Below are 25629 nucleotides of genomic sequence, written 5' to 3' on the forward strand. Positions count from 1 at the left end.
ATTAGCGAAACAATGGCAAGAGACTGCTATTTATTGTTACTTACACTGCTGCTTTCTTTGATAATGAGCAACAAGAACCAAATAATAGACTGCGTATGATAGAACACGTTCTGGACGAGAGTTAGGCGAAAATTTTTCTCCGTTTGAAAATCTTTGCGGCCGCTTCTTTAGTACATCAAATTCTGCACAGAAATTAGTCATCTTAGATTTAAAAATCTAGTCAGTTGCCGTGCTTCATTTCTGACTATCACTATTAGGCATAAAAATAATACGAATATAAACATGACACAATAGTATATTCTTCCGCGTTTGCTGTTGTCTCACTCTAGTTTCGTAGTTTATTAGGCAGACAGGATTTAAATGAAATAGCAGCAAACACGAAAGAATATGTAGTATCGATAGCTGGACCGACACTGTGAAGTGGATTGCTGAAAAAGAAAGCTTGACTAATGCGGTAGCCGATAGTGCACGCTCGGCATTACGCAGACGGGCGTGAAGTCTGGAACATGAGAACTTATGAATGAATAAGAAGAAAAGTATGTAGATGCTTTTTACTTATCTTTTCTTTTATTGCTTCCTTGGAATACATCTCTCTTGAATACTCGTAAGCTATAGTCACTGATACAACTGGCGCCTTGCAAGTTCGTAGCCATTAACTTAGCTGATGGCTATTCTGTCTCTCGGCTAATGAGAGAGAAAGGCTTCTTACAACTGGGCGATAGCTAGGTCGCGTACAACTGGTCGGTAGCTAGTGCTCTCGTACAACTGGGGTCGAGTCCACTCTCATATCACGAGACCTGCCTTGGTGGTGGCGCTAGGTCTGCGATCACAGTGGCGACACGCGGGTCCGACATGTACTACATGGACCGCGGCCGATTTAAACTACCACCTAGCAAGTGTGGTGTCTGGCGGTGACACCACATTCCTCCCCCGCAAATCGGCGAACGGTCGTGTAATAAGGCTTCCGCCCGCCGTGGGGAGGACCACATGTTGACGTATGCGATGAGGTGGGAAGCCTAACAACAGGCGAGGCTGTGCCACCCGCACCCGGCCATCCGGTCCGAGGGGAGCTAGGAAACGCCTGCAAAACTAGTCCAGGGTGCACGTCAACATGCGGTGTATGCGCCCGTGAGAAGACATGAGGGACCGAAGGGTCGACGTCCATGGCGTCGGGGTAGCCGACGCGCGATGACGTCATGTGGTCCGGAGCGGGCGGGCGTTCCATGGCGGAGGACAGCTGGTCACGGGAAGCGATCGGCGGCGCGTGACCCTGGGAGGCGCTTGGCGGCTGCAACGAAGCGTCGAATGCGGTCGGCGGCGGCGGCGGCTGCTGCTGCTGCTGCTGCTGCGGCGGCGGCGGCGGCGCGTCGCCATGGGGCAAAATGGAAGGCATCGTCGGTAACACCTGGGGATGAGGCGAGCCAGTAGATGGGTCCCCAGGGCGCTGACCGGACGGCACCGTCGCTGAAAGCAGACGGGGAGCGGCAGAACCCGAGCGACGACAGAGGCGCAGCTGATTGAGATGCCGACGCACCTCACCAGAGGCCCCCAAAACCAAATACATCGCGCGGCCGAGGCAGCGAAGAATGCGCCCTGCGAGCCAACGCCGTGAACCGCGATAGTTGCGATAAAATACAACGTCGCCTGGAGCAAAAGCAGGAGTCTGCCGCTGCGCAGGAACCTGATGCGGCGGATGCAGCAAAGACATCAAGGTGCGATGAGGACGACCGTGGAGCAACTCAGCCGGCGAGCGACCATCTCGGGGCTGAGAGCGATACGAAGACAAAAAGAGCAACAATGCGTCCTCCCGAGAATGCGACTCTTTCAATTTCAACATCTGTGACTTGAAAGTCCGGACCAATCGTTCAGCGGCACCGTTGGACTGAGGCGAAAACGGCGCGGATGTCAGATGTTGAATACCATTGGCCTGGCAGAATGACTGAAATTCTGCGGACATGAATTGTGGGCCATTGTCGGAAACAATAGTCTGCGGAAGACCTTCAATGCAAAAGATAGCAGACAACGCTTGGATGGTGGCGGAGGACGTCGTGGAAGACATCCGAACAACAAAAGGAAAATTACTGAAGGCGTCGACCAGAACCAACCATCGAGCATTCCAGAATGGACCAGCAAAATCAATGTGCAAGCGTTGCCAAGGGGAAGTGGCTTTTGGCCACGCAAAGACTTTCCTCGGCGGCGCGGACTGTTGTTCGGCACACGCCGGGCACGAAGAACACATATTCGTAATCGCAGCATCGATTCCGAACCAAGTACAGTGCTGACGAGCAAGTTGTTTCGTTCGCACTATACCCCAATGTCCTTGGTGAAGAAGCCGTAAAACAGAGGACTGTAACGAACGTGGGACCACGACTCTGGACTGATCATTATCAGAACGCAACAACAAAACACCACGTCGAACAAAAAGTCTCTCCTTGTGAGCAAAAAATCGGCGAACCAACGGATCCTCGATCCGAGACTTGGACAAAGGCCATTGCGTAGCAACAAAACGTAAAACAGTAGCAAGGACAGGGTCAGCAGCTGTGGCTGTAGCGACACGACGAAAATCAATCGGAAACGATTCGACCACGTCATCGGTTTCCGAATCAAGGAACATGCAAGCAAGTTCGGAAGAATCGAATGCTTTATCCTCAGCAACAGGCAAACGGGACAACGCATCGGCATTTCCGTGCTTAGCAGTGGACCGATACAAGATATCGTAGCGGTACTGCGAGAGGAAAATAGACCAGCGAATGAATTTCTGCGCTGTACGTGGAGGTACAGGCTTGTTCGGATGAAAAAGCGACGTCAAAGGTTTGTGGTCTGTGATGATGGTAAAGTGACGACCATACAAGAAATCATGGAACTTAGTAACACCAAACACGAGAGCCAAAGCTTCTTTCTCGATCTGTGAATAATTTCTGTGCGCAGACGAGAGCAATTTGGACGCAAAGGCAATAGGGCGATCATGTGAGCCAACTTTGTGCGCAAGCACAGCACCTATCCCGAAATCCGATGCATCTACCATCAACAAAAGGGGTTTCTGGGGATCGAATGGCGTAAGGCAAGTATTAGAAAGCAACGCCGATTTCAACTGGCGAAAGGCGCGTTCGCATTCCGTCGTCCAGAGAAACGGAACACCTGTACGGCGTACGCGATGAAGCGGAGCTGAAATGAAAGAGGCAGTGCGCACATTCACTCACACCTTGTTATTCGAGATCGTGTAACGTTCTTGCGACCTCATCACGCAATGCGTGGGGAACATTGCGCGCCCTGAAAAATTTCGGTTGCGCGTTTACCTTCAGTTCTACATGTGCTTCATAGTTTTTAGCGCAACCTAAGCCCGGTGCAAAAATGTCTGCAAATTCGTCACACAGCCGAGAAACACTGTCTGTAGGCACAGTCTGATTCACTGATAGGACCTGATTTACAATAGACATGTTAAACAACTTAAATAAATCTAGACCAAACAAGTTCACTGCAGAAGCAGAACGAAGAACGTAAAATGACACAAGTTTTGTTTGTCCCTTGTATGTTGCAAGAAGGCTGCACTGTCCTAACACAGGAATTTTCTGTCCGGAATATGTAGTGAGCTTAACATTTGCGGCACGCAACGGAGGTGCGCCCAGTTGTTTGTATGTGTCGTGATTGAGCAATGAAACTGCAGCTCCGGTATCGAGCTGGAATGGTATCACTTTGCCTTCAAAGTCTAAGTCCACAAAAAGTTTATTGTCCTGCTGACGACAAGAGCGACTGTTTTGTGCAATGGGAACAGACACTGGCACAGAATCACTTGCTAATTGACGTGATTTCCGGCGACGTCGACGCACAGTTGTTGTGGGACGATCACAGTCACTGTTAGAGAAAGTGTCACTGGACGAAGTGGAATTAACGACATGAATGTCCATAGGCGAAGGTCCACGAGCCTGAGTGTCCTTGGTTCGATTCCGGCGCGAAGCAAAGGGCCTGGAATGATTGTGATTGTCTGATCTGAGCTTTTTCTGGCAAACACTTTGAACATGTCCTTGCTTATTGCAGAAAAAGCAAATAGCTTGGCGTGACGGGCAATGTTCACGCGAATGTCTAGTAGCACACCGCGGGCATGATTTCACTGCATTTGTGGGCCGGCGCGGCACACCTGGCTTAGCACGCGGCGGTCGCTGTGCGTCCGTGCGCGAGGCCCGGTTACCGGGTCGCACAGCGCGTCCAGCGGGCCGGTTAATGTTACACACGGCTGGCGAAGTTTCAAAAGATTCCTGAGCACAGTCCAGTGTGTCCTGTCTATCCAATATGTCTATCACTTGTTGAAGGGAGGGATTAACTAGTTTCAAAATTTGCTCCCGTATGCGAACATCAGAAACGTTCTGTGCAATTGCATCACGCACCATCGTATCTGAATAAGAAAGACCACAGTCACATTCAAAGGCACAGTCCCTAGTAAGTCCTTGCAATGTTGCTACCCACTCCCTATTAGTTTGACCGGCCGTACGTTTTGTACGAAAAAACGTATACCGTTTTGCAACCACATTCACTGTTTCTTTGAAATAGGCATCTAAGGCAGACAAAATTTCCTCGTATGACAAAGTTGCTACGTCGCGGCGGGGAAACAATTTCACTATCACACGGTATGTGGACACACCGACACAAGAAAGCAAAAACGGCTGCCGCTCATTACCTTGAATTCTGTAGGCAGCCAGGTGAAATGCAAACTGACGAGACCACTCTTGCCAGGTCTCATCGGCTGCCACGTATGGTCGAAAGGGAGGTGCAACAGCGTTCAGTGGCAGCGGTAGCGAAGAAGCGGCGGCGGCCGCATCGGTTTGAACGGTACGTTGACCCTGGACGAGCTGTCCCAGGGCATCCAGTAACGCCTGCGTCTGCTGATTCTGCAAGCGATAAAATTCGGACAGTACATCTGGAGAATGTGGCGAAGCCATGACACAAATAAATGTAAGCAATCAGAAAACGTGAAAGCGGCGCCAATGTGGCAAAGGAATTAATACAAACTCTTTATCTCGTCGCCATATGTAGTATCGATAGCTGGACCGACACTGTGAAGTGGATTGCTGAAAAAGAAAGCTTGACTAATGCGGTAGCCGATAGTGCACGCTCGGCATTACGCAGACGGGCGTGAAGTCTGGAACATGAGAACTTATGAATGAATAAGAAGAAAAGTATGTAGATGCTTTTTACTTATCTTTTCTTTTATTGCTTCCTTGGAATACATCTCTCTTGAATACTCGTAAGCTATAGTCACTGATACAACTGGCGCCTTGCAAGTTCGTAGCCATTAACTTAGCTGATGGCTATTCTGTCTCTCGGCTAATGAGAGAGAAAGGCTTCTTACAACTGGGCGATAGCTAGGTCGCGTACAACTGGTCGGTAGCTAGTGCTCTCGTACAACTGGGGTCGAGTCCACTCTCATATCACGAGACCTGCCTTGGTGGTGGCGCTAGGTCTGCGATCACAGTGGCGACACGCGGGTCCGACATGTACTACATGGACCGCGGCCGATTTAAACTACCACCTAGCAAGTGTGGTGTCTGGCGGTGACACCACAGAATACATGGCAAAATCTTTATATTCGTATTATTGTTATGGTGAAGAGAATAGTGCATGTGATTCACATTTCATCAGGTTCCTATTAGCAACCATCTCTTCTCACAGGTAGGAAAAAATTCAGAACGTAGAGTTGGCCATATTGACAAACATCCCAAACAGTCTTGCCAGTCGTATTTTCGTAGTACATTGAAATTCTGCTACATTCGAAGATGAACAATACGGAATTTGTATTTACTTCGTTGGATAATGTATGAAAATGGTCGAAACTCGGGACGGAGAAAAATAAAGGTTAATAAAATTTTAGAACAAATTATTTTGGCATCAAGTTAATTTCACAAGGTAATCAACAGGTCTCGAAAGTGATGTCCCTCATTGTTAATGCATTGAACAGCCAGTTTCTGAAGTTCTGCATAACTTTGTGAAGCATCTGTTGTGGAATACAGTCCACTTCCATTTGTACTGCATGCTGTACATAGGGTTGTATTTATCCACCTCTCTTGATGTAAAAATAGCTGTACAGAGTTAAATTCAGTGAGCATATAGGCTATGAAATGTCACCATACCGGGAGATAAGTGCCGACATTAAGAGTCCCCTTCAAACAACAATCCATTTCCAGCATTATGAGTCACGAATCTATCCTGCCAGAACCACAGTAGTCCCAATCCCTTTGTTGAAGTTGTGGTTTCAAAAACTGTTGGACCATGCTGATGTACCATTCAGAACTGACTGAACAGACTTCTGGAATTTGACCAGGCCACTGTGCTCCAATTACCTTTTGTACAACACTACCACATGCACAGAACTTCTCCACCCATAAAACACTATTTCCAGTTAGTAACAGCATTTTGAGTAGGGGGATCTGATAAGTACACATGCTCTGCAGCAATAGACTTTTTTGGTAAAATAAGTTTCAATGGCAATAGCACAGTTTGTTCAACCAAACCATGTTTAAAATGCACAGTGGCACTAATGGAAACACCCACTGCTTATGCATCATTAGAGTCCATCTCCACCCTTCCAACACCTCCACTCCATTCACGTCATTTTGGAAGTAGGAATACTTCCCTAACCCAGCCGGAGAGTGCTTGGTGACAGGTGTAGTATTGTTCACGTAAGGTTCGGAGAGAAAGGAGTTACACTGTAACCGCGCTTTTATGGTCCTGGAATTAATGTCTTCCTGCTGTTTAAGACTTACCGCTCCTGTCAAATTTCCTATGTCGACAATGTTAATTCGCACCCAATTTTGTGTCAACGTATTTGTAATTTTCCCGCAATTTACACTTTGTGAAAAAATGTTTGTGGCGAAAAAACTGATTTAAAGTGACGCTGCCATGCTGTTGGCTGTCAAATAGTGTTGACAAACATTACGTGGTTGGTGCTCTGCTCAGCGAATTTCAGCTGGTGAATGTGTGAAAAATGGAACAGGAGCGCCCCCCCCCCCCCCCAAAGCTCTACTCAGTGTGGTGGCTGATGGGAGTAACTAGGTTTGTTTGAATAAAGATATTATGACCAATCGCAACTGATTCCGAACCGTGTCTATTCCATGCCCGCAGTTTTATGATGTGATTGTGATGACATATTTGTCAAACCATATTAAGTGTGTTTCAGCATTTGGTCACTTGTAGCACTGGCTCATACTATCACTCACTCTGCGTTGCTCAAATATTTTTGGTTTAAATACAGCACCAATTACGTATTTCTCATGCTGAGCAAAATGTGTTACAAGAATTTATTCTGGTTGTCACGTGCAAACAGAATGTGTGTGCGTGCGCATGTGCATGTTTCTACATAACTGAAGAGGCACAGTACCTGATAATTTCAAGAAGACAACTACAATGCAAGAGATGCATAAAAAACACGCAATTGGTGCAGTGTTTCATTATTTAAATAATCAATGACAGCTGCAAGCTTTCCAGAAACATCAATTATGACATACGAAATTTGAATCAAATGTTTCTGCTTCCGAACAGTATTAATTCCAGTTACATCAGCAGTTTTCGTTAGATGATAAATCTTTACTAGGCAATAAACAAGTCACTGACAAGTACTTTATGGCTTTTATGTACACATACCTAAAGCGCAAAAATCCAAGGGGTATTCTATATGTAACATTTACAGCTTAAAATGTTTTTGGAAAGTGTAATTTGATGTTGCACTGTATTTGTATTCTGGAAATAAATGCAAAATAGAACACTAACCTTTAGTAGTTCATATTATTCCATCCAGAGAGCTAATAAAGGAAAAGACTGTTCTGGATACCTAATATAATTATTAGGAGCACTGTTGTCCATTACCCATATCACAGTACACTGTCGTCAGTTAACAGCTCAGTCCAATATCATACATTGAGAGTTACTTAATAGAGGAAAGGGCGTAAGTATAGAATACACATGTTTAGGTTTCATTGTTTATGAGTATAATGTACACACATCACAGTGAAAAGTCATGAAACATCACACAAACATCAACTGTAACAGCTTGATGGAATGGTCCTGAAAGTTAATATTAAAACAAATATAATAAAAATCTTTAAACAATGCACACACACAGGGATTTAAATAAGGCCTGCATTAATTTTCTGCAGTTTCCATAGCTTCATCACCACCACCATCAGCTTCCATATCATCTTCTTCACCTTCTTTCTTTTCCAGTGGTTTTTCATATGCCTTGTCCAATGGAGACACCACCACACCATCCCAGACAGACATGTCAGTTGCAATACCTGGATAAAATGAATTTTTATTTAGCAATGTGTGACAACATCACGAATGCTAATACTTTGGTTTAATATAGATTCATACCTGCACTGCCCTCTAGACCCAATATGCGCTTGTAACCTCCATGTGCTAACACACGCAATAATGTCTGTGCAGTAAGACACACCATATCTTGCTGCTCTAAAGTCATTGCTGTGTGAACCCGTATGTTACCTCCTTCACATGGATCTGAAATGCCTAAAAACAATATTTTAATAATTAGATCTCTTCGGAAGCACCTACATGGTTTGAGCATCTGATTTGTTGGCATAGTAATACTAGAAGCAAAAATCTAACAAGCAATGCAAAAAATTGTCATTTGAGTATGACATGGTAACACCATCTGCATTTTTATTTTAGTACATGTGATTGTATTGTATTGTATTATTTGCAAGTCAGGAAGTGTAAATCCGAACAGTTAAGTGCCAAACATAAAAACGATACTGCCATTTTTACTGTTTGTTACATTGCTATTTTAGACTGTAGACTTGTTTGTTGCAGCCTCCTGCATGTCCAGCTTGTGCTTTTTTTCACATTTACATAACCACTGCACCCTACATCTGTTTGTACCTGCTTACTATATGCAAGTCTTTGTCTACCTCTGCAGTATTTATTCCCACATTTACTCCCTTACTAAATTACCTGTTCCTTGACAGCTTGCACAAAATAAGATACCAATCCACAGGAACACATTTTTGCCGTGACAGCTGGGCGAGTCCATCCTGTTCTGAAGGGGCAGTGGCCTGGGCTGCCTGTTACGTGGCAATATGTGCACTGTGTGCGCTCTTGTGGCAATCTCTGTACTACATTACATAGCATAGCAGCAGTCTTTACATTCCACAGGTACAAGGAAAGTTCTTAATCACACGTCTGATTACACATAATGTCATTCGATTTGGGTTTGAAGAGGCAAACAAGGGAATGAAATTTCATTACAGTCAGCATTTGAGTGGATTGCAGGAAACACTAGCTATTCCAACTGCACAATGAAGATGATAAAGGGGAGGGGAGGGGGGGGGCATAGCTGCAAGTGCTTTCAAAGGCTCCAGTTCAGGAAAGATGTGGAAGAAGGAGAATAAAATTTTATTTGTAAGAACTGCCAGATGGATTGGTAGGGAGCTGACAATTTTTCATAAGATGCCTTTATTTTACATTGTCAATTTAGTGGGTGGCAATCTACACTACATATTTTGTGTGTTTTGTTTCATGTGATGATGTTCTGGAAGTGTGATCATATTTTTTGCTTTGATACTCTGACTTTTCCAGTGAACCAGTAAGAAACTATATTAGACTATGTACCTCTTCATCTATCACTTTAGGTATTACACTAACCTTAAGCATTCTTCTGCAGAACAGTATTTCATTGTATGTTGAGGCTACACTGCAAAAACCTACTTTCAGAAAAGATTTCTGAACAGTAGGATCCGACTATAAAGCAACCGACATTCGATTAGCACAGAAAATAACTTAGATAAAACTAAACGCAATAGTCTGCATTTTATAACCATTGTTGGAAAGTGGGATCATTTATGACTGGCAAAATTTTGTTGAGGAAGGTAGGTTCAATTGCTATTATCAGTTCACAACCTAGAGGCATTACCAAATGATGGTTTTGTTTACTGCAAACACACATTAAGATGTAAATAATAAATAATTGGTATTAGAAAATTTTTTGAATAATTAATACTCCCTCTCTCACTCTGCTTAAGCTCAAAATACTTTTTTTTTTTATCTTTACAGTTAGATTGTGAATTACTCAGCTATGTAAGCAATGAGTGTAGCTAACTGATGTAACAATCTTAGAAGATTACAACATGATTAATTAACAGCATTGTATAGATACTTAGTGACGGTTTAAGAATTATAGATTCAAAATATTTGCAGTGAGAAGTTAAGTACACAGAGTTCAACAGTAGCCAGTAAAAACTGAACAACTCCTACAATAATGCTCTATGCACCTCGTGACTCAGTGGGTGAGTCGCCGAGTGCAGTCCAGAAAACCCCAGGCTCAATATTGCATCAGTTCTGTGTATTTTTTCTCACCTTGCCATTTTTTCCGCCTTGAACAATGTTTCTTAATGTGTAAAATGCTGAGCTATTGACTATAGGACTCAGAGTAAAACTAAATCTCTTAACAGTTATGGCAGCATTTTACTTTAAAAACATAAAAGACATCAGTGCACCAGGTAAGAAGTCTAAAATGGATGACAATATTTGTTAGGAGAAGGAATTCCAGTTCTAACAGAGAAAACAATGCTAACAGTCATAAAGCAATGTGGATGGCATTTAGTAACAATGTTATTTACATAAAACATTTACAAAATTAGAATAAATTTACAAAATGTCAGTTTGAAATCTGGATTTTTTCATTTATTTTAGTTCCAGTTCTTTACTTTCTTTTCCTTCTTTCCATGTTACTTCCTTATTTCATGTTCCAAAGCAATAATTTACCTTTATTCTACACTATTATTCGAGGCATTATCTCCTGTTGTAAAACTGGTACTTCTCATTGAGAACATTTTCTATACTTTGTTTTTTTGACAACATTCTGACACTAGATTCTGTAACAGAATCCTTACCTGTGTGTCAGAAGTTGTTTTTAGTTATAATTATCCTAAGCTTTGCTGTCAGTTAATTGACACTATCATTCTTACCAACTTTAGCTAAACACTATGTTCGAAACTTCCTGGCAGATGAAAACTGTGTGCCGGGACCGAGACTCGAACTTGGGAGCTTTGCCTTTCACAGCCAATTGCTCTATCGACTGAGCTACCCATGCATGACTCTTGAGGCATCCAGCTTTACTTCACCAGTACCTCGTCTCCTACCTTCCGAACTTCGCAAAAGCCCTCCTACGAAACATGCAGAATTAGCATTCCTGGAAGAAAGGACATGGCTTAGCTGCAGGCTGGGGAATGTTTCCAGAATGAAATTTTCACTCTGCCAGGAAGTTTCATATCAGTGCACACTCCACTGCAGAATCTTTTTGAAGGACCTTTCTCCACTTACTTTCCTCGATCTTTATACTGCGGCATCTTTGGTAATAAATACTGTGTTTCTACTAAGTAAAATTAATATCTGCTATCAAAGCACAATAATAATGTCAATCACGAATTTTAGCGACACTGCTAAGCGTGTTTCCTGCTAGTGTAGATGAGAACTGAACCTGTTCAGTGGATCCAAGTCTAGTGTTATACAATGGAGCGGAGTCCCGCAAAGTTCAATTTCTGAACTACTGTCAACAGTGACCTCCCACAGTTTCAAACCTCGCATTTAAGAAATCATTCATGCAGGAATGATCATACAAACATACCACTGTTTCACGTCGCACATCCCCTAGTATGGAGGAAACAGTAATAGGCATCCCTGTTGTAGAGAAACAACTGTGAGTTAAAAACAAAGCCACTAGCTCCAGATCGAACCCCAGTCCAGTTTCACAGTGAGTATTCTGCAACACTGGCTCCTTACTTAGCTTTCATTTATCACGGATCTCTCACCCAGCACAAAGTTGTGAGCAACCGGAAGAAAGCGCAGGTGAGTCATACACTTGGAAAATGGAAAAATGGTTCTGTACAATCAGCAACCAATACCTTTAACATTAGTCTGCTGCCAAGTTCTTGAACATATTCTCAGTTCAAATATAAACAAATTTTCTGAGACTTAAGAGCTTCTGTCCACAAATCAGCACAGATTTAGAAAGCATTGCTTATGCAGAACTCAATTTGCCCTTTTCTTACACAGTATCCTGTAAACCATGGATCAAGGGCAACAAACGGACTACTTCTTCCTGGACTTTCACAAAGCATTTGACGTGGTTGACTTAGAGGTCTAAGCATACAGAACAGGTTCCAGATACCCAAGTGGTTCGAAGACTAAGCAATAGAACACAATATGTTGTCCTCAACACTGGGTGTTCATTGGAAACAAGGGTATTATCAGGAGTACCCCAGTGAAGTGTGATAGGAACACACTTATTGTCAACATACATCAATGATCTGACAGACTGAGCAGCAATCTGCACCTACTGATAACACTGTGGTATACGGGAAGGTGTTGTCAACTGACTAAGATGACAAGATGACTGATGCAATTTTTTGTGACTATTGACAGCTTATTTTAAATGTAGAAACACTTAAGTTACTACAAGTGAGTAGACAAACCAACTCTGCAATTTTTGAATACAGCATTAGCAGTGTATCGGTTCACAGTCACATTGTTTCAATATCTAGGTGTAACTATTCAAGGCATATAATTGATAAAGACAGTAGGAGGGAAGGCGGACTTTGGTTTATACAGAGAATTTTACGAAAGCATGCATTGTCTGTAAAGGACATCATGTTTAGAACATGAGTTCAACCCTTCTTTGAGCCCTGAAGTGTTTTGGATCTCACCAGGTTGAATTCAAGCAAGATATTGAAGCAATTCAAAAATGGGTTGCTAGATTTGTTACAGTTAGGTTTGATCAACAAGTGATTATTAGAGAGATAATCTGTGAGCTGAAGTGCCAATACCTGGAGTGAAGGCCTTTTTTGCGGGACACAGAACAATTCTATTGCCACCAGCATATATTTCATTTACGCACCATGAAACAATGACCAGAGAAATTATGGCTCATAGTGAGGCATATAGTAAGTCATTTTTCCTTTTTCTATTTGGGAATGGAACAAGAAATGAAATGACTAATAATGGTACAGGGTACCCTCCCCCACACATCATACAAAGGCTTGTGGAGTACCTCTGAATGTATTTCTCTTGTAGGTGCTTCTATTTACATCTCTGGAAGCAAGTCAAACTAGGACTCAGGAGAGCCAATGAATTGTCATTGCAGTCTCTATAAAATTTGGAAAGAGAAGCCTAACAGAGATAGTCACTAGAGTATAACATGGTCATCTCACTGCAAACTACCCTGGATCAATAATTAAAAAAATAAATGTAACAACTCTACTGCAGGCAGTGAATTGTTGGAAGGCACAAAAACTAGACTGAGAACTTTGCCAGCTTTCCAACAAATCATTTTGTCAGAGTTATAGCATACACATACAAAGTAACACTTGCACAGCTACACTGTCCTGACTTACTAGATTGTGCCGGGACAACAGCTCAACTGAGGCAAGCAGCCGTGCTGGATGGAATGGGGAAAAGTAGCAGCAATCAGATGGGAGGGTTGTAGAAGGCTGGAAGACAGTTGAGTAGGAGATGCTGCAGATGCACAGGCATGTGCCAGTAATGAGTTCATTCTAGCCACAGGCAGTTGTGCACAGTTAGGTGCAGTACTGAATAGAAGAGAATGTGAGCAAAAATGGGTAACTATGCCAAAAGGATGAGTTACTACTGGTCCTGGAGCAGCACTGGAGATGGATGTGGGGGAATGGTTGGTGGAGAAAGAGGGTGAAAGAATGATGAGACTCAATGTTTAATTTCAAAGACAACTTCCACCTACATTCAGGGGAGAGAAAGAATTTTGTGTGTGTGTGTAGATCTAGCATCCTGTGCGTAGCAGCATGTTAGGTCTGTGGGTGGTCAACTCTGCTCTTAGCCACAGTTTGGCTGTGGCCATTCATTTTGGTTGGCAGCTGGTTGCATAAAATGCTGTGCAGAAATTACAGAAGGTATGGTTATGATATGACTGTTTTAACAGATAGTCTCGTCTCTGACAGGGTAAGCCTGCGAGAAGCCTTGAGGAGGCGATGCTGCGTTGGTGTACTGCACAGGGTCTTACAACTGCAAATGCCACAGCACAACAATCAATGCAGTCCTTTGATACAGTTATTCCTACCAGTGATACCATGTTCAAGTAGGTAGTGATTAAAAAACTTGAAGGATAACCACAACAGTTTGCTACCACCACCATTACTTGCCTAGTGCCTCTGTTGCGAGCAGCAGCCTCCACATAGCACTCACAAATTCAGACCACCACCTGCGTCTTCCCCACCTCCTGTACGTCGTGCAATTCTGCTGATAGTATTGCCATTTGGCTAAGAGCACTGTCAACTGTGGACTACTTTAGTGCCTGCAGCCAGCTCTGTACAGCTCCTGTCACTGCAGTAGAGAGTAAAGTTATACTACTTATGTTGTGAGGACAGTATTCCGACTTTGCAATATATTTATGGAGGACTAAGATGATATCAAATGTCTACTAAATTAAATTCCATTACAGCAAAAGTATCAGATTGCCAAAACACATCATTTTTAAAATATTGCTGTATCATATTAGGTTATATCTTATTGTGTCACTACATTTTGTACTAGTGCCATCCTGTCAAGTTCAAGTTGATAGTTATAGTGTGCAATCTGGCACATTTACAGAACTAGTGTAGTAAAACCACTTTTCTGCTACCATGGATGTTTGGGCTGAACTAATAGCAGCCTTACATTATAACATCCCAACAGATAATATCCAACTTTAGCACCAGACAGTTATTTATCTAATCTGTTGCTCACTGTCAATATTTAAATTATGTTGTACGTGTCACAAAGAAGTTCAACACAACAACACGCAGCTCATGATCAGGGGTATAGATCCTCATAACAATCAAAATGGGAACAATCAAAATAAGAGAGGGTGCTGAAGTATTACGTACGCATATTACCTAACATTAATATAATGGAAAGAAACATTCCACGTGGGAAAAATTATATATAAAAACAAAGATGAGGTGACTTACCGAACAAAAGCGCTGGCAGGTCGATAGACACACAAACATACACACAAAATTCAAGCTTTCGCAACAGACTGTTGCCTCATCAGGAAAGAGGGAAGGACAGGGGAAGACGAAAGGAAGTGGGTTTTAAGGGAGAGGGTAAGGAGTCATTCCAATCCCGGGAGCGGAAAGACTTACCTTAGGGGGAAAAAAGGACAGGTATACACTCGCACACACGCACATATCCATCCACACATACAGACACAAGCAGACATATTTAAAGACAAAGAGTTTGGGCAGAGATGTCAGTCGAGGCAGAAGTGTAGAGGCAAAGAAGTTGTTGAAAGACAGGTGAGGTATGAGTGGTGGCAACTTGAAATTAGCGGAGATTGAATTTTGTGTGTATGTTTGTGTTTGTTTGTGTGTCTATCGACCTGCCAGCGCTTTTGTTCGGTAAGTCACCTCATCTTTGTTTTTATATATAATTATTACCTAACATTTATACACAAAATAAAGCTTTAAATTATGTAGAACAATACCTGCTGATCCTGGGAGAAACAAACCAGCTGCAAGCAACTGCAGAACCCTGCGATATGCTTGATTGATTGGCAATGCCTGGCGACTGGGATTATTCATAATTGAACTATGTGCCTGTGAAAGAAAAATATTTTTAATCTGTATTGCATTTCATTTTATACAAACCATACAAAGAAAATTTTACGACATACTGGTTGATCAGCGGACGTAAATTTAGTAAATTTATGAAGAACATAAGTTATGGTTCAGTTGTCATAACCCAAAGTTGTATGTAAAATTTCATTTACCAATCTTGTTTGTTTTTCTTGAGATGCTGAAGACCACAGACAGCATGGTTATGAACATTTGTTGTGCATCAACAAAGAAACTAGTCATTTGCACAATCTGCTAGTTGAATTAGCCTCACTTAGCATTGAACTTGTTAAAAAATTTCAACAAAATTAAGATCTATCTGAAAATAAATAAGCACTGTAAGCATTAATTAGAATGTGCTATCCATTGTGGCATAATGGACCGATGCAGCAAGCTCAATCGGAATACTGGAACTGTGTATGTTGTCTCGATACAGTATATAACTTCCCAAGTTTGTTGCATGTGATGTGTGGCTTAGAACATAGTAAGTCAACAAAGAGAACTGCAGAACTAGCAATCAGGCTAGAGACTTCTCATTTAATGTTCTCTTGAGAAGTCACTATAGTTGAAATATACTATGCACATGAAAGTACCTGGACACGCCCAAAAACATACATTTTCCATATGAGGTGCATTGTGCTGCCGCCTACTGCCAGGCACTCCATATCAGCGACCTCAGCTAGAGAGCAGAATGAGGCGCACCACAGAACTCATGGACTTCAAACATGGTCAGGTGATTGGGTGTCACTTGCGTCATACGTCTGTACGTGAGATTTCCACACTCCTAAACACCCCTAGGTCTACTGTTTCCAATGTGTTAGTGAAGTGGAAATGTAAAGGGACACATACAGCACAAAAGCATACAGGCTGCCCTTGTCTGTTGGCTGACAGACCACCGACAGTCTACAGGCAGACATCTCTCCAGACCATTACACAGGAATTCCAAACTGCATCAGGATCCACTGCAAGTACTATGACAGTTAGGCAGGAGGTAGGAAAACTTTGATTTCATGCTGTCTGCTCATATGCCACACATCACCACGGTGAATGTCGAACGACGCCTTGCTTGGTGTAAGGAGCGTAAACGTTGGATGTCGAACAGCAGAAAAACATTGTGTGGAGTGACGAATCACGGTACACAATGAGGCGATCTGATGGCATGGTGTGGGTATGACGAACGTCCGGTGAACGTAATCTGCCATCATGTGTAGTGCCACCAGTAAAATTTGGAGGCGGCTGTGTTATGGTGTGGTCATGTTTTTCATGGAGGAGGCTTGCACCCATTGCTGTTTTGTGTGGCACTATCACAGCAAAGGCTTAAAAATGTTTTAAGCACGTTCTTGCTTCCCACTGTTTAAGAGCAATTCAGGGATGGCAATTGCAACTTTCAATACAATCAAGCACCTGTTGATAATGCACGGCCTGTGACAGAGTGGTTACACGGCAATAACATCCCTGTAATGGACTGGCCTGCACAGAAACTTTACCTGTATCATACAGAAAACCTTTGGGATGTTTTGAAACACTGACTTCATGCTAGGCCTCACCAAGCAACATCGATACTCTGTTCAGTGCAGCAGTCAGTGAAGAATGGGCTACCATTCCCCACGAAACCTCCCAGCACCTGATTGAACGTATGGCTGTGAGAGTGGAAGCAGTCATGGAAGTTAAGGGTTGTTTAACACCATACTGAATTTCAGCATTACCGATGAAGGGCACCACGAACTTTTAAATCATTTTCAGTGAGCTGTCCACGTACTTTTGATCCCATAGTGTATATTATTCTGTAGTATCAGGTAAACCATGAAATATGTGGCAATTACTTTTTGCATTACCATGCCTCTCAATCATTTTCCCTAATCAAGTGTCACTTCTAATTAGTTATATCTAATTCTTATTTATCGCCCTATATGCTACTCATTTCGCCTATATCTCACCTTTCCCTTCCCAGAGGCAACTAATCATGACCTGACAAATGTTTCTCTGATTAATGAAGATTAGAAATTTTTTATATTCATTAATTTCTAGAATATTCATGAAAATAGTCAGACATCATTAACAATTAGACTTATCACATCAGCATGGGAGCCTGAAGCTTTTATTATGTGCATGAACTACTTATCAGTGTAACTTCAAGCTTAACACTCTGCCATCTGCACGTCTTTTAACAATTTATTTGCTTGGAGCTGGCAGTGCTAATTCAGATTACTTGGCTTATCGCCAGCTTTTCTTGACATTATCGGGAGATTACAAATCTTCTTAAGTCTAACTACTCTCATCATTAGTTCTCGTAAGTTCTCAGCCCTGTTCCCTTACTTTCATGAAATTTCAAAGGTGTACATATGCAAATAAATATGTCGCTTTATGTGACCAAAAAGTCTCAACCAGATCACAACGAGACGTACGCGATGTAGTGGCAACCTCAAAGTTTTGCTCAGAAGAAGATACAATGTCTTATCCACAAATCAGATGCTTTCAATAAACTGTGAAATCGGACCTTTGTGTTCTGTTTTGAAATATTGACACGTACGGAATGCATTAAATAATGTGCAATTTAAGAGTTACAAGCAAACCTTTTTATAATTTTTCTGTATACAGGGTAATAAATATTGGTCTGCCTGATCCACTCCTTTCATGTATTTATTGCAGTCTAATGCACTTTCAGGTTTTTTTATTGTGTAATTCATTTTGCTACATTTTCTTTGAGTGTCAGTCAAAGTGGCATTATGTGTTGTAGAGATCATTTTTATTGTTTTAGTTTTTCAAAGCTCTTCATACCAGTGCGGGTACTTCACCTTCCCATTGATCACAAGCTTCAAACATTGATTTCTGCGCACTTTAATTTTTCCAGAAATTCTCTATTTTTTCCATATTGTTCCGTGAACTCGAATTTTCTTTTCAAGTAACTTCTCTGCAAGTTCTACACTGTAATAATAATTATACATGTAGATTTGATGCAACTTTCCATAAGAAGGTATCAGTAGTTCCATCACTGTTGCTGCTAAAGGCTGTCCAGCACCAGAATTTACCTTAAATGAGGAACTGTATCTTGTACTCTAATCACACAGCATCCATACGAGTATGCCGTAGTTCTTAATTTTCGACAGCTTGCAAACTAAAATTTAACCTCCTTAAACTTTTAGGAAAAATAATCAATTATGAATTTCACTTCGAAAAGCCGTGATCATGTGTAGTAAATAACGGCAGAGCAACTTGCCATCTTGTCAAGATTTTACACTACCACAGATTACACCGTTGACTATCAGATTAAATCCTTGTAGATGTGACACGTGTTTATATTTGAGCCCTTTTACACATCCTTTATGATTTTCCTGTAACAGCCAATGCAAATAGTTTTCCTTAAACACTTAACATACCTATTTACACTGCACTACAACTTCCGCTGCCACCACGACAACCACCATCACCAATGAAGACACTCAAAGCTGCACATTACAGTTCTGCTTTCTGGGTGCTCATTACTAATAGGCCTAAATGCAATGATTATGGAACATACTGCATGTCAGCTGACATGTAAGACCTTACACTGTCATGCATGAAGTCCTGCCATCTTCACACGTACATACTTGATTTATAAATCTAATTTCAAAACTGAGAAATGCAATTTTTTATATTTTTGTACAGAATAGATTATGACAACCCGACAAATATTTTGTGCACATTTGTCAACTGTTTTTTAAAATTCCAATTATCCATTAAAATCAAGTACAATAAAAATGCCTGTCAACTTACCAGCAAGTCGAGCATCCACGGAGAAAGAGGTTCAAAACCTTCAAATCTGTTTCTTAGATCTCTCAATAGGCGTATAAGAACTTTTATTGACGAATGGTGGGCGTTTTCTTCAAACCAACGGCTGAAAAGTTGATAAGTTATCAAAATCATGTGGCAGATACTTCCCCATCAGATGTATTATGAACACGCAACCTACCACTACAATAGTAACTTAAATTTTTTTTTACAGTGATCATGTATGCCACAGAGAACTGTTCAAAGCAGAGAAGTTTCACAACCGAGCACAAGAAATCTGTGGTGTACATATTGTGACGCTATAAATTAATCCCCAGAAATAACAATAAGTAATTAAGACGAAATAAATCTCGGGTGAACAGCCTGGTATGAACGTGCATGTCCTATGCACACTCATATCAGGCTGTTCACCCGAGATTTATTTTGTCAAAATACGCCTGGAGAAATTGAAGAATCACAACAAGTAATTAGTATACCATTTATTTTGAAAATTATCTCCAATGCAAAATCAATTTTAACATGTCCACAGCACCACACTCCAATATAAGTGCCCAACCACATGCCAGCTAAAGTGTACAGCCTAAATAATACCTCTTTACCATGATAATTCACTAGACTGTCAAACTAAACAGCATGACATTATGTTACCAACTGATCATTTCCTTTGAAACAATGATAATAACTGGTTACAGCTATCTCTTAGCCAATAAGGCAGAAACATTTAACATCTTATTTGATGACAATGGATACCAAAATTGTTTCCCTGTATGTAGTAACAAATACAGATTTTGTAGCAGTAGAACTAGTGTGCCAATCAAGCTCTCAATCATGCACGTGCGTGTATTACCCATTGTACCATACATTTCACATTTCTTTCACAATTTATTCACAGGTCAATTTGAGTGCTGAATACCACTTCTTTGCTTTGAACAGTGACAAGCCTCATTTCTTTGTTTTCAAGGGTGACACTGTACAGATAATAAACATTCTTGGGTCGACCAAAGCGTCCGATCCCAACCGTCTGCTTTGACCTTTGACGTAAGGCTGTTGTGGTATGTGACGTCACGGAATATAATTTGTGAGAGTGCCGTGTTTGTAGTTGTCGTCTTCATGCGATCGGTGGTGCTCTCTGGTGGTGTGTTAGGTGATGATTTTGGTTTAGTTTGAGAGTGACATCATGTGTGAATTTTGGTAAATTGCTTTTTTTATGTGTTTGGTAGGTATGGATATGACTGACAGGGTCAACAGTTTTCGGTTGTTGGCTATGACGGGGACAGTGCGATATCTCTAATAAAATTTCTTCAACTATTCGGATTTTTGGATGAGGTCTTGAAGTGTTCAGTTGGTCGTGAAGAAATGAAGCTTACTTAAAGTTCCAGCGTCTCGGACCATGGACGGCTGTATGTGGAGATGTCTTAAGGATAACAGGTCAAGAGAAGTGTTCGATCCCAATGTGTGGCTGTGAATGTTGGTATCGGTAGAGGTTTTTGAGCTATATAGGTCAAGGGAAGTGTTATGTCCTAATTTATGGGCTCGAGAGCTGCTGTTGACCTATATAGGTCAGGGGAAGTGTTCGATCCCAATTTATGAGATCGGGAGCTGCTGATGAGCTACATATGTCAAGGGAAGTGTCCGATTCCAGATTATATTGTGTTTAGTGGTATTTGAGGAGTTTTGTGATGTTGGTTTTGCATGGAGGTGGGTGTCTAGATTTGTTTATATTTATATAATAGAGGGAAACATTCCATGTGGGAAAAATTATATATAAAAACAAAGATGAGGTGACTTACCGAACGAAAGCGCTGGCAGGTCAATAGACACACAAACAAACACAAACACACACACAAAATTCAAGCTTTCGAGGCAACGGTTTGTTGCGAAAGCTTGAATTTTGTGTGTATGTTTGTGTGTCTATCGACCTGCCAGTGCTTTCGTTCGGTAAGCCACCTCATCTTTGTTTTTGTTTATATTTAGTTTGTCCCCACCCAAAAACCCCCTATTTCCCGCACTTGTCCCGTTAGGCTTTTTGTGGAACGTGTGTGTGTTTTTCGATGTATTTTCGTCCTCATAATGTGTATGTAACGACTTTATATGCGCCATATTGGAATCGTGGTTTATGGTCATTTCCACCATATTTGTGACGTCATGGGTTAAAGCAGATGGGCAGGATCGGACGCTTCCATATTTCCACATTCTTTGGTTGTCCTAATTACAAGAAAAAAATTGTGAATTATATTCGCAATTCACACAAATTTAGAATTTTAGATCAATAATTTTCTTCTTGAAATTTTTTACCCTGCGCACTATTTCCTTTTAGTGCTCAAATATCATCTAGTGCCTTATAGTTGTGTAACATATTTATCCTTTTATTGCTTTGCTATACTCCTGTTCTTAGATCATAGATCTATGGTCTAAGCCTTGTTTCATTAGTTGGTTACATTGGTTCACACTCTTGCTATGTGATTTTTGCAAGGGGGATCCATAATTAAGATTTAATGGTCTCATGTTGTGGTGTGAAATTAAAGGTGGTAATAAGATTAATGAAGGTCTTCTCACAACATTCTTCCAATAGGTGTATGTGGAGATGCCCCCACGATGTGTGGCACAGATCGTCACTGGAAAGGTCAACATTGTTCTTGTGTTACAGGTCTGTTGATATACTATTTATAATACTAGTCCTTTATCAGACATGACAAGCATCAAGCTGGTGGTACTGAACAGACAGCAACTGATTAATTTTCTTTCTGTAGAGACGTTGTGCTGTATTCACTAAATGAAGGGGATCATTAGAGGGGTAGGGATGCTGTTTGGGGTTACAGTGAAAGCTGACAAGCTCTTTTGATAAGAGTGAAGAAATACATGTTGGTCTTTGGGGCTATTATTTCAGGTGGAGACATGCTAACAATCTCAGTAGGTACATGTGTTTTACATTCACTAAGAGGAATGTGTGTCTAAATGATTTACTGTCACATGACTTCAGTTCATACAAGGTGTTGTGCAATAGGGGCCGTAATCACCTCACTGTGAACCTTAATACTGGATTTGAAGATTGGGGCCTGCAAAAAATACTATTGAGAGTAACTGGAGGGGAGTGGGGGTTCCTGTCAGACCTGTTGTTGAAAAGGACAAAAGGCATTCTTCTGTCTTGCATGCTCGTGTTGAGCCCAGTTAGAACAACTGTTTTACAGCATTACTGTCATTTTTCATTATTGGCAACAAATATAGGCCCCCGCTCCTAAGTTAAGTGCGACTGGCTGGCTGTGTATTCTCTTCCTTTATGGGCGGGGGAAGGTGAGGTTGGCATTCAAGTTGTTTCACATATGTCATTTGTTTTTTAATTGAGGTATGTGTTATAGTCTCAGTTTTCTAAATTGTTTCTTGAATTTTGTAAAGGCTATTTTATTACTGCACACTATTTTTTCTTCATAAGTTTATTTCCTTTCATGAGTCTCCATCTCTAATATTAAATTTGGTGCCTGGATATTTTGTGTGGTTAATGTTTTTGTAGTGTAAGCTATCAACCTTCGGTATCTGCATCTTCAGTTGAGACATATAGGTTAACCACTGTTGCTGAAACCTCTTTCTATAGTTTGTGGTTTTTCACTGTGTGTATTGCCACCATATTTTGTCATTTTGTACTGCTGTCTATGTCAAATTTGCATATAACTGTGTCTTACATTCAACTATTATTATGAATTTGTGTTTTTTATTTGGTGTTTATATTTCCACACCAGTGTAATATGAGGTGGTGTTGGCTGTCATTATCATTTCTTGTAAAGAACAGCAACCACTGAGCCATTAGAGATAAACTTCGAGGTTTTCAGAGGCAGTCAGTTTATGAAATGAATTAACACCATGAATACTACAAAGTTTAGAACATCAAATCTTCAGACTTCAATGACAGCACACTCAATCCCTAATAATGTAAAGCGAACTATCCCTAACAATAAGTAACAAGTTTCAACTTTAATTCATGCCTTCTACAGCAAACAAGCAATGTCAGGAGCATTCTTCCGATAACGCCTCTTAAAAGTAGAACAGAGCAGACTGAAGCTTTTAGAAACAGATGACTCATTTTATTAGTACATTTACACGTTTTTGAAGAGTGAATACTATGAACATGGGAAACATTCTCACCTGTGTCTGATTGCTGCTAAATGACTCTGCAAAATTTTCTGGTCTAAATGCAGTTCAGGGTCTAGTTTCCGAAGATTGTGATGGACAGTGGTCATTAAAACCCTCACAGTTGCTTCAGAACTACTGATCTCGAAGCCACGGTCATTTGTTAACATAGAGAGAACTGAAACATTTTGTACAAACTTTAACATTATATTTGTCACACACACACACACACACACACACACACACACACACACACAAAATATTTTATATCTTATGTAAAACCTCTTTCCCCATTGTTTCGGCCGAAATATATTTTCCGAGTATGTTTACTACATAAGTATTCCCACAGAATAAGCCATTTCACATATTGCAATATTCCAATAACCAAAAAATTGCCAATTTAATACTACTACTGTAAAGACAATGTTTGACATTTTCTCAAGGAATGATTGAGTTACTCACTCTCTTGTGGATCTTGAGCTTTCAAATCTTCTTGCACCTTAACACCAAGTGCATCAACAGCTTCTCTTGTTGGCAAGGTTTTCAGTATGACAACAATGTCTGCCACATTATGTCCAGTCATCATAGTTCCCTTTTTAAAAGATCCAACTTGTCTAACTTCTTCCAACTGACAGGCATCAAAGCCACCTGGAGCAACAACCAAGTTGTCCATTACTGTCTGTATCTTTGTCACAAGATTTAGTACAGAAGTCTGCTCTTGAGGTGATGGTGACAGGTCTGTATTTCTCTTCAGAAGTGCCTACAAAGAAAACCAAAGTTTTTTTTCGCAAGAATGCAACACCACAGTAAAATATGATGAGAAAAACAAGCAATAGTAATCTTAATTTTGTCAGCCTAATACAACTGCTACAAACAATAGTAGTCCTAAAGCATGAACTACCTACAAATTTATTCTTTTTAAAAACATGAAGGAACTGTCAGCACTAGAAGGCAAATTACAGGTCGACTAAGAACTAATGGTTCTTGTATAGAGGAACATGAGCGAACACCAAAACAATAATTACCCATGTGATCTATATAACCTATTAATAAAAACGATCTGCAGATGTGAAATGCATAGAAAAGTATAGTGAAATAATGTTATGGAACTCCACAGTTATTCTTGTGTAAACAATCATGCACTCGTCTGCTACCAGCAGCTGAATATGCCATGCCACAAAACCTGAAATTGTCAGACTAAAAGTCATTGTACGGAAATATTTCTAGTAAACAAGAGGCTCATAATAAATACATAAAAAAACACGTAGTTAAAAAACTGCTTTACAAGACCGCTAAGGTAAAACGTACAGATGGCCAGATTTACAGACATAAGCACCAGGAAGACATACTATTTCTATGTACTCAAACTCTAGATATTAGCCTATTTCATTATTAATTAAGGTTAAACGTAACACGAAAGTTTTACCTGCGTGAATGCAGTCTCATCAGGCAATGGCTTTACACGAGGAAACGCAGATTCACACAAAGTAAGATCGAAAGGGTGACGAGGGACAAAAGGCTTAACTTTGAATGGCCCTGGTCTGCCCATTCCTCTTCCCATTCCACCTCGACCTCTTCCTCTTACCATCTTCATCTTGTTACTGTTGTGCTGCAATTAAACATATAAACTTCACCTTGACTGTAGCATAAACAAAGATTTCTCTTAACCAGCTATTCAGCCACGAACGAGACAACACGCCGCGGGACTTATTTTACATAGTAGAAGCAACTTCTCCTAAGTGAAAACTTCTATTGAAATAACGTGAAAAACTTATTTCACAAGCATTCAGATGCCCTTATTAAAAAACGTACTTACGTTACAACTCGTTCAATACAATCACTACTCCGCGTCTTCTACAACAACAGCACAAAACCAGACGCCGGATCCAAAGACCTTAAACTATGCACCAACCTCAGATGACATTTGTGAGACATTACCAAAGATATCACTATCATTAGCTAAAAAATAGTGAATCAACGGAGAAAGAGAAAAATGATGCCTCCTGCATTGGTAATGTTATACACGGTTGAATTCCCAAAGGCGTTTGTAGGACATAAAAATATTACATTAGCATCTTCGCAAGCGATATGTACTTTAAGTTTGGTGAAACAT

General features: G+C 41.0%; 1 protein-coding gene across 1 annotated transcript; it reads right to left on the reverse strand.

The window, feature by feature from the left end:
• Window positions 1–7953: 7953 nt before the first annotated feature.
• LOC124620608 (interleukin enhancer-binding factor 2 homolog) lies at window positions 7954–25433 on the reverse strand. Its single transcript, XM_047147081.1, has 8 exons — window positions 25333–25433; window positions 24943–25125; window positions 23979–24276; window positions 23532–23694; window positions 19380–19500; window positions 15497–15608; window positions 8362–8514; window positions 7954–8282 (listed from the first exon to the last, which is right to left on the reverse strand). Exons 2-8 carry the CDS (start codon window positions 25108–25110, stop codon window positions 8131–8133), a joined length of 1167 nt encoding a protein of 388 aa, XP_047003037.1. The 5' UTR covers window positions 25111–25125; window positions 25333–25433; the 3' UTR covers window positions 7954–8130.
• Between the last annotated feature and the right edge of the window lie 196 nt (window positions 25434–25629).

The sequence above is a fragment of the Schistocerca americana genome, chromosome 1, assembly GCF_021461395.2.
Source record: "Schistocerca americana isolate TAMUIC-IGC-003095 chromosome 1, iqSchAmer2.1, whole genome shotgun sequence".
In the NCBI taxonomy this organism is placed as follows: domain Eukaryota; kingdom Metazoa; phylum Arthropoda; class Insecta; order Orthoptera; family Acrididae; genus Schistocerca; species Schistocerca americana.